The sequence below is a fragment of the Semicossyphus pulcher genome, unplaced genomic scaffold, assembly GCF_022749685.1.
Source record: "Semicossyphus pulcher isolate SPU_LCO1_2020_fin unplaced genomic scaffold, fSemPul1.0.p SCAF_1, whole genome shotgun sequence".
In the NCBI taxonomy this organism is placed as follows: Eukaryota; Metazoa; Chordata; class Actinopteri; order Labriformes; family Labridae; genus Semicossyphus; species Semicossyphus pulcher.
Window position 1 is genome coordinate 29,866,355 of NW_027211603.1, and position 15,352 is coordinate 29,881,706.

The 15,352-nt window shown below is 40.9% G+C and overlaps 1 protein-coding gene across 1 annotated transcript in view; it reads left to right on the top strand.

Annotated features, from left to right (window-relative positions):
- The first annotated feature begins 805 nt into the window (after window positions 1-805).
- Window positions 806-15,352, top strand: part of slc7a10a (solute carrier family 7 member 10a) — a 32,068-nt gene continuing 17,521 nt past the window's right edge. The window contains exons 1-3 of the mRNA XM_069687113.1: window positions 806-940; window positions 6,802-7,006; window positions 8,948-9,099. Coding sequence (XP_069543214.1) covers window positions 835-940; window positions 6,802-7,006; window positions 8,948-9,099 — 463 coding nt within the window. The 5' untranslated portion in view covers window positions 806-834. The remainder of the gene's footprint in view (window positions 941-6,801; window positions 7,007-8,947; window positions 9,100-15,352) is intronic.

Here is a 15,352-nt window from a genome sequence, read left to right on the forward strand (position 1 = left end):
CTGGGTCTGTAATCTTGTAATAATAGAAGATGTCTTCTTTGTAGAACAGCATACTGTTGACCCTCCCCCACTAAACAATAATGAGCTGAGGCTCAAATTACAGCAGCAAAGAGGGAAAAACAGCCTCACCTGAAGCCTTTCCAGCCACGTGGTGACTATTTTCAAGGGTTGAACTAGTCATTCTTGTAATGTTTCTGTATCTGGGGCAAAGTTGAGTTTCTCCAATGTCAGTAAACACCCAAAAATAATAATATTAGAATTCTTTGCATATATTGAACCAAGAATAGTATGTATTGTTTTTTTTTTCTTTTGAAGTTTACACATACACACACATACACATTTACACATACACCTTGATTATTTATTTATTTGTTGTTTATTTATTGCCCTTCATTCTCCATTTTATTTTCTTGGAGGCTACAGGGAAATATATTCAGGCTAGACATTTACAGTGTGCAGCATGTAGTCTGAAGGGGGACAGTGTCTTTTTTTATACTTACATTTTTACTGCATATTTTTACTTGTTTTATTGTTGTCGGATGCTGAGATTATAAAGGGAAAACAGCAATTTAAAACATACTGGATCGATAAGAAAACGGCAGGTAAGTAAATGTCCTTACTGTTTACGACCTTCTTGTTACGATATGTCACACCTGCCTTTCAACAGACTACCTGACACAAGGTGGTGGCATTAGTTGTGGGTCGTGCGCATGCGCTGTCCTCCTCTCATCAGTACGATATTATAAGGGCTGCTCAGGGAGCGGAGCGTGGTTCAGTCTACAGTATCTGGACCGGACCGAGGCGGTCAGGAAGCACACTTACGAGGCGGAGGCGATGGAGGACAACGAGGAGAAGAAGAAGGATAAAAACTCCTCCAAGAGCGATAGAGTCACCCTGAAGAAAGAGATTGGACTTTTGAGCGCATGTGCGATTATCATTGGTGAGTGTGTGACAGCTTTAAGGTGTGTAAATGAATAGCGGGTCGATACGCTGATTTCGGCTAAAAGGAGAAGTTAAAACACCGTTGTAACGTGCCGAGTGCGGTTGTTGCTTCGTTGTTAAAGTTACAATATAATGGCACACAATAGGAGTCAGTGACAGGAGGGTTCCGTTTAGTTCGGGTCCTGGTCTACTGTAAATACACTGTAGTGAGATTTATTTCACAGAACTGGTTTAAAAGTGTCACTTTAGGACAAAACCGCCAAAACACGCACGCACACACAGAGAGACAGCGAGAGAGGGTCGCTCGTGCGTGCGGCTGGTCCTCCTCTGATGTCAGGGTCCAGTCCGGACTGCTGGGTTTGTGTGGAAACTGTTGCATCAGTCGGGATGATCTGAATATGGACATGCCTACGTGGCTTGATCTTCTCATGTTGAACTTGAAAGGCATGCAGACAAAGCACAGCCCCCATGTGCTTCTGTGGAACAATTGAACATTAAAACGGCAACACTGCCCGGGTTAAGGGTTTGATTTCCCGAGTACCAAACTGACTAAAGCAAGTCATTAATGTTGTTACTTGTATTCATGTTAATATTACTTCAAATTCACTCGTGCTGCAGAAAAGGAGTTTGGGAGATGCAGCCTCTGAGAGTGAAGATCAGTATACAACAGGAAGCTGCGTTGCTTCATACAGTTTCCTCTAAAATGATGATGTAGTGATGTGGTGGAGTATTACAGTATAAAGGCGCGGAAATAAGCTCATCTGCAGCAGTGGACTCAACAGGTTATGCGGTATCGCTGTTATAATCTGACAGTAATGCAGAGGGTTCCCCCGGAGCAGCTGCCAGCTGATAACCTGCCGCTGGACTCAATATCAAGCCTCTTTATTTCTGGAGGCATAAGGAGGACGTAATGACATGAAGTCAGGAAGTTATTCTTGTGGGGGACATTGTGTTCTTATCTGTTGTTTTTTCGCTATACAAGATGGGTTGTGAACTTGCTTTCATTAGTCAGATTATGCTATGAAGCAAAAAGCATGCAGGCTAACTGCAGGACTGACTGATGAAGACATGGCTATACACAATGAAAATACAGGCAGACTGGATTAAGGAGAGTATTGCTTTTAGATCTGAAGTTTCAATCTAAGATCATCTTCAAATATGAGATGATGTTTTTGTGTTTTTAGCTATCAGACATCTGATACTATTTTTTAACTTCCTGATATTGATGCTAATATCTAGACTTGAGGACAGGCCGCTACCAGTGCTGTAAAAATGATATACACACGGGCACCAAGTTTTAACACAGAACTGCTTTATTATGTCTTTTTTACTTGATGTAATAATCTTAACTTTTAATTAAATCAAGCCTTAAAATTGTGTAATGGCAGACATAATATTTATTATTGCTGGAAAGGCTACTGTTTTGGATAAAGAAAACAAGGACTTTTTTGAAGGCTTTTAACTTATGGTATGGTATCTCCTGTATCTCGATATCTGACGATGCATTTAAGGCTCGATGGGAAGCATATCAGATACTGGCATCAGTATGAGAACAACTCTCTTCCTAAGCCAGACTTTAATTAGACGCTTCTTGTGCCACATATGGGGCATTAGGAATGTGCCAGTGAAAACATACTGTACTGCCACGACTTTCATACATCCCAAGAGTATGATCCCTGCAGACGAGATCTCCAAATGATAAGGTCCTCCGCCGCAAGAAGGCGGACCCCTCCAAGTAATGGATGGTGAAACCAACCAAGCTGACTGTAAGCTGAAGACAGATGTTGGGTATTATAGCCTGTTGAGCTGTGGTTTCTACAGTAGTTTTTTTTACAATGCTGAGTACACACTGTGCCTGCAGCTCACAGAGGCTTATAAGTTATATAGCTAGAGTGTTATATATAATATATTGTTATAAACATAAAATTAGAATAGATGTCACTGTGCAAATTGACACACACCCTAGAGTAGTAAAGACGTAGTATTATAATTAAGGAGGAAGTTACACAGATCTCTAATGAGATTTCCTTGAAGGTACAACGGCCAATATTTGACATACTTTTATTAGCTTATAATTATAACCCAGCCAGGTCATGTGTATTGTAGAGATGTCCCATTCATTGTTTATTTAATTTCCTGATACAGATTATGATACGATGAATATTGGGCAAAACCGATTACTCCTTTGAAACAAGTGCTATTAAAAACATTTATCTTATATATTAGCAATGTTAATATAACTGAACAGCTGTACACTGTACTAATAACCATTCATAGGTATGACGTGCTTTCACTGTTGTATGGCCTGGCTCAGTATACTGCAAGAATCCTGAACTAAAACCTAGCTAAGCACCTAAAAACAAGCTAGGCTAACGCTACGAAAGCTAATGTAGCTCAGCCCCTCCTGACATCCAGTGAAAAATGTCAGTTAAACTGATTTTTAACATCAAACTGCTTTATTCTTTATTTTTTTACTGGATTAAGTTGTCTTAACTCTACATTAAAAGAAGACAGCCTTTAAATGCGTGCTGCTAAAACAGTAATTCAACATTTTGCTAGCTCTGACTAATGTTATACTCTTAGCTAGCAGTGCTCTGTTCTTCTTTGCCGCTCTTAACCAGAAGTTTCTAGAGGCAGCCTTTAATATATTATTGCTGCTTAGGCTGCTGTTTTGGTGAAGAAGACACAAGTTGAATTTTTGACAGGTTAATTAAATGTACTTAAAGATATTCAATACAGCTTTTAGGCTGTATTGATAGCGATACTGGCACAGCGTATTGTGCTTTGATAGTAATGAACACTGTCCCAGGGTCAAATTATTTTGATAGATTTTTGATCATTTGTAAGAGAGCTTTAAGGGTGATTTGCTTGACCTGAGTAAAAATGAGTGGAATAAGAGCCCAAATCACTCAGGTTAATACAAACAAACTGTATTTTCTGTTAAGCACAGATGGAGTTAAGTCTGTGCAGCTATTACACACACACACAACATGAGTCATGCTGATACCCACCACACACAGCCTACTCACAAATCCAACGCCCCACTCTAGTTAAGGTTTGCTATTGGAGCTGTCAGCGCGCATGGCTGCTGCTCCACTCTGCAAATACTACTGCTTACATTCAGGGCTAGAGAGTGAGCCAAATGTGTCAAAATGACAAATACGATGAATCCCTTATCAATCCCTTAATCACAATCTGTAAAATAAACATAGTTTAACACCTTTACCACATTAAGAGCCTCACCTCCACTCCAACAGCCACCTCCCGACTGTTTTCCCTCAGGGCTATGTCTGTTATTGTCACTCCATGCTTTATGTGAGCAAACACCTGTAGGATATGTCGAGTTCCGCAAGGTTGTTTCGGTTCACTATTCTTTCTTATCTGAATGAAATGGATTAATCTTAGAAGTACTTTTAAGAAAATTTCACAGTTATAGTGCTGAGATGGTCAGTAGGACTCTCATTCAGCTGTGATGCCAAATTTCATGACATAACAAACACAACACAGGCATTATGTAACGGCTCCGCATCTCACCACAGCCTACACAATCAGATCTGACGGTGATAGATGCACTGTTCGGACCCCCTCTCTTCCTCTGCATCATTAGAGAGCATTCAGAGCTGCGCTAATAGGGACGCTGTGATGGTGTGTGGCTAGATGTTTACAGTTGACAGGGTCACATTTCAGTCTCAAAGTTCTCCTAAAACAAGTAAAACATGGTCACAAGTGCAGAGCATGTTCTGCTTGGACAGCTGCTGTTTGTTATCCTGTGGGTTAGGTCGTGTTTTGTTGTTTCTTTTCATAGGGCTGATGACATACAGTATGAGGGTCAGGCTGGATTTGAACTCATGACATGGTTTCTTATTAGACTGTGACTTCACCAATCCACCATGGGGCCTGATTATCCCTGTTTGGGGACAGCTGAGCCATGGTCTCAAAGAGCAGTGTTTCCACTCAGGACCAACTGGTTTAACCAATGCTTTCTATCAATAAATAATCAGGGTGGTGTAATTACACACTTTGCATAGGCTAGGTGTTTCTTCCATTTTCATAAGTCCAATATTGTGTGAGTCCTCCTTGTGCCGCCAAAACATCTTGGACTGATTTGGTGCGTGGACTCCACAAGAAAAAAGTATACTGTGGTACCTGGCACAGTATCTGGGATTCTCACAGAAGCATTACTGCAAGGGAACCTTCAAGGACAGGACAGCCATGCTATCCTTCACCACTGTGTCCCATGAGTACTTTTAATCTCTCTTCCCAAACAACTTGTGCACTTTAAGGACAACACAACCTAGCCTAACAGTAGCCTGTGGCTGCAGTTTTGGAGACATCATGGTCACTGCAGGAGCCAGAGATGACTGAGAAACAACAGAAACAAACAAGTGGAAAATCCTCCTGATTCCCTGTCACCAGTGTGACAACATTTTGCACTGACTCCGACTAGATATTCTATACACAAGTCTATACACAAATTCTTCTTGTTTTTGCTCCTTTTCCACAAAGCAAAAACCAATACATTTTAAGCTGTTCTTATCTCTGATGAAAACAAATATACTAATATTCCTGATTAAATCCAGCCTTGCTAGATGGTTTGTTTACAATGCACCGAGCCAACATTATATGAGCAGGAAACTTTTGCACCCAAAGTGCTGTAAAAACCTCATTTTAGATTATATTTTTATTTGCGGTGGATACATGTCCAAAGAATGCTCCTAAAAAATGGATTATATCCACATATCCCACATGTCTTAATTGCTATTTGCTACATTTAGAAAAAAGGCCTAATCCATGATAAACCAGCATAACATGACATTTATGACATTTAGAATACTGTCTTATTAGGGATAACAGAACATTTAGTGTACATTTACTGGCAGCGCTGTCAGTGCTTGAAAATTGTTATAATCAACAATCTTATGGAATCATTTTCATTTAAAAGCCAAACTGAGTCTTGGATTTGTAGAGTTGTGACGCCCTGATGTGCTACATAATCATCCTCATGAATGTGAATACCCAGGTTTCCCAGCAGAACACTGACCAGAGCGTCAAGTTTTCTTTCCACCACTACTGCACTGTTCTTATCACCATGGAGGTAATTAGGGGCCAGTATTACCAGAATGGTTGGTTTTCTGAACAAATGGGCTACTTTTATTTAAATAGGAGAGAAAAGTTGGCTTGTTTTCCGGCAAATATTTGCACAACACAGAGGGGACAGAGCAGAGCTGTAACCTGCTGAGGCTGGGATAATGTACGAAGTGCTGTCTATCAAAACATCAACCACCAACCAACCAGAGTGCTTTGACCTCTGACCTTTGACTGATACTAGGTTGACTATAGAGGAGGTTATTGTTACATTTAAGGTTTTATTTTGCTAGATTAGAGAGTCAGCCAAATACTTAAACTTTAATAGTACAAAAACTTTAAAAAGTTACACATCAAAGTACACCACTTGACAAACATTTTAATGATAAGGTTTTCTCTTGGGATGCACGACCCATTAAATGAAACAAAAGTCAGTTAACATGAATCCCTAAAGATTTCATTTAAATGTTGTAGGATGTTGTAATAAGTCTCTTGGGACTTCTTGGCTGCTGTGTGTGTGTGTGTGTGTGTGTGTGTGTGTCCAAGCCGGTCTTGTTTTCACCCTTTGACAGTGTCTCAAAACCTGTAGGCGGATACCTGAGTAATCAAGCTTTTAAAGGGCTTTTAAAGGAGGAAGATCAAAGCAAATTTGCCTTCACATATGACAGTTTTATGTACAATAACAGGAAGACTTGTAGAAATGTTCTGCTCTTAGAGTACAGATAGTGTGTAAATAACAAGTGCTAACAAGCTCAATCTTTGCTCTGCTTCTAGGAAACATCATCGGCTCTGGGATCTTCATCTCACCTAAAGGAGTGTTGGAGCATGCCGGCTCTGTGGGGCTGTCGCTCATCGTTTGGGTCTGTGGAGGGGGGATATGTGCCCTGGGGTCCATGTGCTACGCTGAACTGGGTGTCACCATCCCAAAGTCAGGAGGAGACTATTCATATGTGACAGAAATCTTTGGAGGGCTTGTGGGGTAAGTTTGACAGTTTCCAGTGGCTGTACTCACTTGGTAAGGATTACACTGCAACAGTCAAGGGTCTGTACTAAATAGAAGTGGTTTAATAGGCCTGCCTGTCTGGAACCAATCAGCTCTAAAGGTCTTGTGACTTTCATGTTGTCATGTGATCTGTCAGCTGATCACAGAGCAGTACTGTAAGTCTGAGAAGGTCAAACGTGTCCGGCACTGTGTTGCACTGTGAAGGGATTAGTTCAGTCCTGTGTGGCTTTATGTTGCTCATTTATTAAAGGAACTAAAAAGGAGAGCGCAAAACAACACGAAAATCAACTTCTTAGTAAATCCAAAGCTGATCCATAGGTTCAGTTCCCATGTCAGTCTCAAAAAGGGCTTACAACCATTTAATTGTAATTGTTATTAATAATGTATTGATTTGACAAGGCAGAAAGAAAGGAACTTAATCCTAAAATTAATTTTCCCCACCACCTGGGGAAGTGTTTTTCGAGTGACAGAGACAGAAATGTATTAGGTTCTGAAAAGTGATGTATCAACCTGTATCAACCTTAAAGAAACACTGCATGTCTCCCATTTAATGATGTGCTTTCTCAATACTTCTTGTCAAACATCCCTATATCACAAAGTTAAGTCCTAATTCTCAGACACCTTTATTTCCATTATATTGCCAGTAGTATAACCATATATATTAAACACTAAATCATTCTCAAAAGACTCAAATTTAACTTGCCTAAAAAAACAAATGATGCAAAATGTGTCGCTATTTTTTACTACCATAAAATCTTTATATAAGTCGCACTCTGTTGTGGAGGTATCCCAGCAGGAATAAAGGTTCAACACATTCAAAACACACAAATTACAGCTAAGATCTGTTTTCACCATGTTGTTGCAATCCTGCTAGCTACCGGTGCGGTAGTTGAGCTCAGCCTACGGTAGCGTTGATTGTTGTGAGTATGGCGGCTGCACCGGCAATCATGGTGGCACATGTGAAGAAGCTTTAGCTAGATTATAGTGCCATCGTCTGGGTAAAATACTGTAACATGACATTTTTAACTGGTTTATTGGTCACACCAGTATGAAGGATGCAGCCCACTTTTTAGATTAAAAATGTATTAAAAGTGCATCTTATACACTGAATTTAGTGGTAGTTGTATAAGGATTTATCAAGTTTTACCAAACAGAAGGTGGGACTTTCAAAAAGTCTCAGAAAAGCTCAAAGAATTGGAAATGCCCCAGTACAGCTTAAAATGCAGGATGCAGTATCAGTGAGAAGCCCAGGTCATGCACCAATTCAAGCCACAAAGTAAAACAACATGTTTCTTCTCCAACACAGTCATCTACACAGCAAAAACATACATCATGGCTGCACCTGGCAAGTACTTTTTTAGAGCAGCAAGGAAGAACTAATTTCAGGTAAAATCCCATGTGACGTTAGCAAACAACAGTGCTAGCTAAGAGTGTGATGTTTGCAAAATGCCATCAATCAGTTTCCCATCACACATTTTAAGGCTGTATTTTCTTTTTTATTTAAAGTTAAGATAATTATAACATGTCTAAAACACAAAATTATTTCATAGTTTCATGTTAAAAAATCACAGTTTGGGTGGACAGAGGATTCAGGACGGGCTGCACGCCAAGCTGCTGCTAACGTTAGCTCAGCTTGTTTTTAGGTTAGGATTCCTTCAGTGTACTGGTATCCAGGTATTACAACGACAGCAATCATATGCACATGCACATTCATGCATGGTTAGTAATAAATATCTGTTAAAAAGCAATTATGTATATTTTTTAATCTCACTACCATCCAAAGACTGCTCTGTATTGGCAAATGCTCAAGTTGAGGTTATCAAAAACAGTGTAGGGGAGGATAAATGGTATGAATCAGCAAAGGGCTGATTCATCTCCAAAACCAAATCGCATGTGTTTTGTCTCTTCCTCCTGCAGCTTCCTGTTGTTATGGAGTGCCGTCCTCATCATGTATCCGACCACACTGGCAGTCATCGCGCTCACATTCGCCAACTACGTCTTGCAGCCGGCCTTCCCAAACTGCCTGCCTCCGTTCATCGCCACCAGACTCCTCGCCACCATCTGTATCTGTGAGTCACAACAGGCCCAGACGCCCTCTGAAAGGCCTTTTAGTCAGGATTCATGAATTGTTTTGTTAGTCTATATATGGTGATGTGCTATGTATCTGCATAACAGTTCCAAGAGATCATTTGGGAAACAATTTATCCATGACTTATAAAAATGATTTCCTTTGTATTTCTATGGATAGAGCTTCAGTTCTATCGGTCTCCTGTTGTTCCCAAACAAAATATAACTTAAAACACATGATGTCCTGTGCAGTGGAGGATTTTTCCAGGGAAAAGGCTAGGAGACTCTTATGGCGTCATTCAATTAACTATAAAGACTGGTGCCGAACACTGACTCATCAAGCTGGAATTTCAGAGTAGCATAACTTGGCAGGATTCCCTCCCTATAATGTCATCTTGCACCACATCAGCATTGCAGCACTCACAGTAACCTCCATGCAGCATTACATGCTCTGTCCTTAAAACAAACCTAGGTTTAGTTTTCGGCCATAAAAATGATGAAATGTGTGAGAGGAGAAGAGCGTAAGAGTTTGTAACACAACCTGTCAGCTGGGACCGTCTGACCTTCATCTTGAGGCATGCAGCATTAAACAGCAAATGTAAAGCTTCCATTAACTGAGAGAGTTTTTATCACTGTTGTGTTACACGCACTACTACACAATGTCAGTGATGATTTAATGAAGTCCATACTGTGAGGGAGAAAAGACCAATCCAATTTATTACCACAGGCAGAACGTGTGTTGACATTTATATCAACGATGTTGACCCATTAGCAACTTTTGATATTTTTATATCAGTGCTTCCCAACCTTTTTGACTACACGGACCAGACAGTAGCTATAATAGTTCTGACAGACAGGTAGGGGGGCTGAATAAAGTCTTTAGTCCTTATTGTTTTTTTAACTCCAGTAGTCTGTCCTCTTGGTCCTACTGGTGTGAGAGATAAAGGTTCAGCAATAAAAGGACCGCGTATCCACTCATTCCTAATCCTTGGGTCCTTTGCAGAGGGGAAATATCTCTCAAACAGTGCACGCAGCTGATCCAATATAAGAACTGTCAGGTGAAGGCATCCGCTCTCGCACGTGTACTACTACTGGGTTTTCAAGGCCCAGCACTAAATGACCCAAGGCCTGGTACCGGTCCCCCGACCCGATGCTTGGGATCCCCTGCTTTATATTACATTAATATTATACAAATAACAATGCTTCAAATAGTTCTCCCACAGGAATAGTTCATTATTTAGGGAAACATTTATATCATCCTCAAAGTTATCCATCCAGGTGACAGTTAGCTTAGCATAGCATAGAGACAAGAAATAGGTGCAAACAGCCTGGCAATCTCACAGTGAAGACACCGTTTTTTGTCAATAAAGACATCATTTAGTTCAGTTTTTATATGGATTGAACAAACAAGATGTAACATGTTGATAAGTGAACCTTAGAATTACTGGTATAAGGTGTTGTTATCTTTAGAAAGGGGTGTAAGAAACCATCGATACGTAAGTATCTTTTGTGATACTGTTATGAAAACGTTTTTTTTTACTCAGATTGTATGCTTATAGTAGTGTGTTAAAGTTACAATATTGCCTTGCTTAAAGTATCAGAATATTGAGCAATATAATAAAGCAATATCAGACGAGAGGGAGTGATGTTGTACTGAATATCATCACTCATGGAATGCCTCTTGTCCAATCAGATTACTTGGTCGGTACTAACTGTTGTATAATGAATCGTATTACCTGTATCGTGATATACTGTATATTGTATTGCCAGATACACACTTACCTAACCACAATCCTACTTTGGACAGAGTCAGGCTGGTTGTTTCTTGGCTTTATGCTAAGCTAAGATAGCCACATCCTGCTAATAGTTTTATATTCTAAGGAGAGATATGAGACTGTTATTGATCTTCTAATCTAACTTTTGGCAAGGAATGACTTTTGGGATGGTGTAAGGATTAAAACAAGTGTTGTCTTCTATGTAAACTTAAGTGTTTGTTGATGGGTGTAATGTTGGTCTGGTTTGAGAAAGTTTGAGTCAACAGACATGAGTTGTTGATGGATTTGTAGGTAGGATCAGACACTGTGACAGGCTGGTTTGCATTCCTGCCTGCTGCCCCTCTGTCATCGTGACATCATGGTTCACAGTATCACACTTCAGACCTTCTGATGCTTTACACACTCAGGTCATCTGACTGTGTGACCCAGAATAACTCCCAGTGAGGTAAACATCCGTGGAAGACTAGTTTTCCTAGATCAACAACACAAGAAACGGACCTCCAGGTCAACCGCAAAAGGTTAGGACACACTAGATGAAAGAAGCTTTTATTGAGCGTTGAATGATGGTAAAAGTGCGGCTCTTTGAATGTTAAGTAAGGAATAAGACACCAAACTACAACGGTTAAACAAAATCCAGCTTCTTTCATCTCACAGCTTGAAGATATTATGACACTTTGATAGTTCACAGTGCGCTGATGGCTGTCATTGCCATTTTATAATGTCTTACGAAGCTCTGAGCTCCATTTCCAGCCTCTAATCTGATCATTGCCTCTCCCTTGAAGTCTCATGGTACAGTTATGTGTATTTAAATAGCCAGTGGCAAAAGCAAAGCGTGCGTGTACTGGTCGACAAGCCGGCCAGTTTGCTCTTGTTTGATCCGGACGGGCAGACCGGGAAAAGACGGAGAGGTATGAGGAGTATCTGTGTGCATGTGTCAGGCTGCAGCACAGGCTGGACCTCCACTATTTTTGGCTGCAGAATGCTACAACTGCTCCGTGGTGAGGCCAGGACCTTCTGTGTGTGAGTGTGTGTGTATCAGTATCAGTGTCAGACTATATAATGGTGCCAGCCTTTGTGGACACCGCTAATGAGAGGGTGTGTCCTCGCCATTGTGCATTGTTTCACAGTGGTTACCGTGACGCTCCTGTCACTGAGCACCATGGAAACGGAAATGGGCAGGACACCTTGCACATCAATGATGGGGGGATCCCATTGGCCAGGAGACGGTTTGGGTGGCTGTTTGATTTTCCCATTGGCTGCTTGGTACCACCTCCCTGGGCTCCCCCTTGGCCCGCAGCATCACACATCACATCTACGGTCACAGATTGAAGTCATCTATCTGTGCTGTTTCATAAGCTATAACCCATTGTCTGAAACTTTATCAACAACTTGTGAGCAGGGAAAGTGTCAGGTTTCCAAAGCATGATGGAGAACATACTCTAACTACAGCAATCTGGGATGATGGAGTAAAGTGTGTTGGAGAGAAACATGTCACTGCAAATGATGGGTCTAAATACCATCAGTGCTAATGTGGGAATGCTTGTTTTAATCACCTCCTACAGCAGAGAGAAGAGGGTGGATTGCTTTTCTTTTAGCCTTTGTCTTACACAACTCTGTGTGCAGTGAGTCACTCTGCAGTGGTGTTCATCATAAAAGCAAATTCAGGACCATAAACACTAAATTTAGAGAAGCACAAACCTGTCAAGTCGCTCTTAGGGCTGTATACCAATTTTATTAGTCATAATGGATTTGGCTGTTTGCTTCCTTTGTTCATTTTAGTTCAAACTCCTGCATCGGCCTGTTTAAGTACCATGTTTTACCTGTTAGATGCACTTTTTTCGACATTAAACATTTGAAGCCGGCTACTTACCTACTGCTTTGTGTTACGTGATTTTAACTCGTTAACCAGGGGAAGGATTTAGGTGGTTAAGTGAGCTAAGATAAGCAGCGGCTCAGCATGCAGCCCCAAAAGCCCCTACAAAGAGCGTTGAAGTAGTCCCAATTTGTGACATGAAACTGGTTTAGGCCCCGTGTCCACAGAGCGCCTTTTTCTGTCAGAAAAGCGGCAGGGCGCTGGGGAACGCTGGGATGCTGCGCTTGTGCAGTGACAGAAAAAACGCTGCAGGCAGGTTTTGTTTCTATGACAAGTTTAAGTTACTACAGAGTCAACAACAAGCTGACAACAAGTAGAGCGATAAAAGCACGACACTTACCAGCAACATTTAGTTTCCAGCTGATCTGCTCACACAAACGGGCTTTTCGGTCTCTATTGTGATACTGTTTGTTTGTCATATGTACAGCTCTGACAGAAACGGCCAAAACATGGTGATTCTCCATGTTTGGTGGTAACCAGGGTGACGAGTGGCGCCACATCTGATTAGTTGTCTGAAAAAAGCCGCGATGATGACACCAGCACCTTTCTGAAAAGTTCTGAGATTTTCAACTCGAAGCTCTTGGAGTGGCCGCAAAAAAAAAGGCGGAGCGCTCTGAAAAAAGGGGCTGGCACCCAGAAAAGGGCGCTATGTGGACACAGGGCCTTATTCAGATTTTTTTTGTTTTGGAGAGGAGGGGACCTCTGTGGATACTTTGACTCCCAAAAACCTTGTAAAAGCTTAAAATCTACAAACACTAGCTCGTCATGCAGCCTCTCCTGACACTCTGTGTAAGTAAAAGGGACTCAGAAACTTTGATATTTAACTTAAAAACTGCTTTATTCTTTGTAATGAATGGTTTCACTACGTCCCTTTCTTTTGGAAAAGGAAACCTCTGTGGGTAACTTGTTAAAAACCTTGTGAAAGATGAACACTGAAGGGTCATTATGAGACTTGATTTGTAAAGTTTTCCGCTTGCCATTCTTTTGCTCAAACAGCTAATTGTGAGTCATCTTCAAGTCTTCTGAACTGATAACATGAATTGTCAACTTTAGGAGGCCGCCTGAGTCGCTCATATTCCACCCAAATGCAAAGAACAAACTGGGGATCAGTAAAAAGTCACTGTAGGAAGTATTTTGGCTGCAGGGGATAAATTCTGAGTATTTCCAGCGCTGGGCTGTCAGTGTTTTTCTGAAACGCTCGGTGAGATTAACTGGATTTAATGCTGCTCTGCTCTGCTGAGTCTTATTGAGGCCGCTGTTATGTCAACTGAACTTTTCTTGGCGAAGGGTTTATGAATGTGAGTCAGCCTAGATATGCCTCCCCCCTCCTCCACACTCCCTGCAGAGAGTACGGCATGAGAGTCACAAGTGACCCCGACCAGGTGTGTGCGTGTGTGTTTGTGTGTTTGTGTGAGAACCAGACAGGCCCAGTTGTGCTCCGGTGTGTTCTTCTAAGAATAGGAGCTGGACAGGCCACAGACGCAGCGTCATGTGCCTTGTACACACATTTACTCTGTAACATCGCTTTATTCTGTCTGATATAAACCACCAATCTGCTGACAAAAGTACATTTTCTAGCAAAGAAAAAGGGAGTAAATATCTTTTTTCTTGATAATCTAAAAGATTGTAACATATCTAAGCCGTACATTTCACGTTATATCAAAAAGTCACTAGATGTAAATTATTTTTACTCACTGCATCTTACTTAGTTTTACTGTGCAAAAAACATTAGTAGCAGTTTCTGTTGTTCATTCCCGTGCAGCAGGGAGCCATCTTCACTCACCACACGTGTGTACCACATCAGTGTGGGGGAACAGCAGAGGTACGTGAGAAAATATTATCGCTGTTTCCGTCAGTCTGGGGCCAGACATACGAGCCGTGTTTATGCATAAAGACAGTGCATACCTTTGCCTTTTCCTACACAAGAACAAGTTTGATAAAGTATGTGCACACCTCACGCTTACACCAGACAATGTATGCACACGGCTGAAGCTGAGATAGCTGCTGCTGATATGCTAACATGAAATATGTGGTTGTGTCGATTGTGTTGTGTTGGAGGTATACACAACCTTCTGTGAAACATCCAAGAGGCCTTCACTGTATCTTAATGATGTAAAAGTGATGACTTTATATATATTTGATCATTTAATGATGTTTTCACTTAATCCTGGAGGGTGAAGCATTTCTAAGTGTGTGTTTCTGCAGTGCTATGAACTAATCAATCACCATCATACTTTCACAAGTATGACGGAAATGTAATGGTAGTTTCATTTATGGTGCAAGTGCTATAAATAGCATGTGTGATGACAGCTGCTCGTCTGCTGTTTGATAGTGTTGTTGAAATTGTTTTTTCTTGGCTGTAAAATTGTCTCTATAGCACTTTTTAAAGGTCTTTGTCTTTGAATTGACAGCATAACAACCCTTTTCCATGGAGTTGGAATGACCTTAAATATGATTGTTGTTTCAGTGTTAGGGTAAGAAGTGGTTCAGAGGTCAATCAGGGAAAAGAGTGTTGATTAAAGATGGTTTAGATGATTTCAGCTTGTTTGTTCATTGAAAACAGGAAAATTCTCTTTACACTGTATAGGTCGGCATTTATTGCAAAGA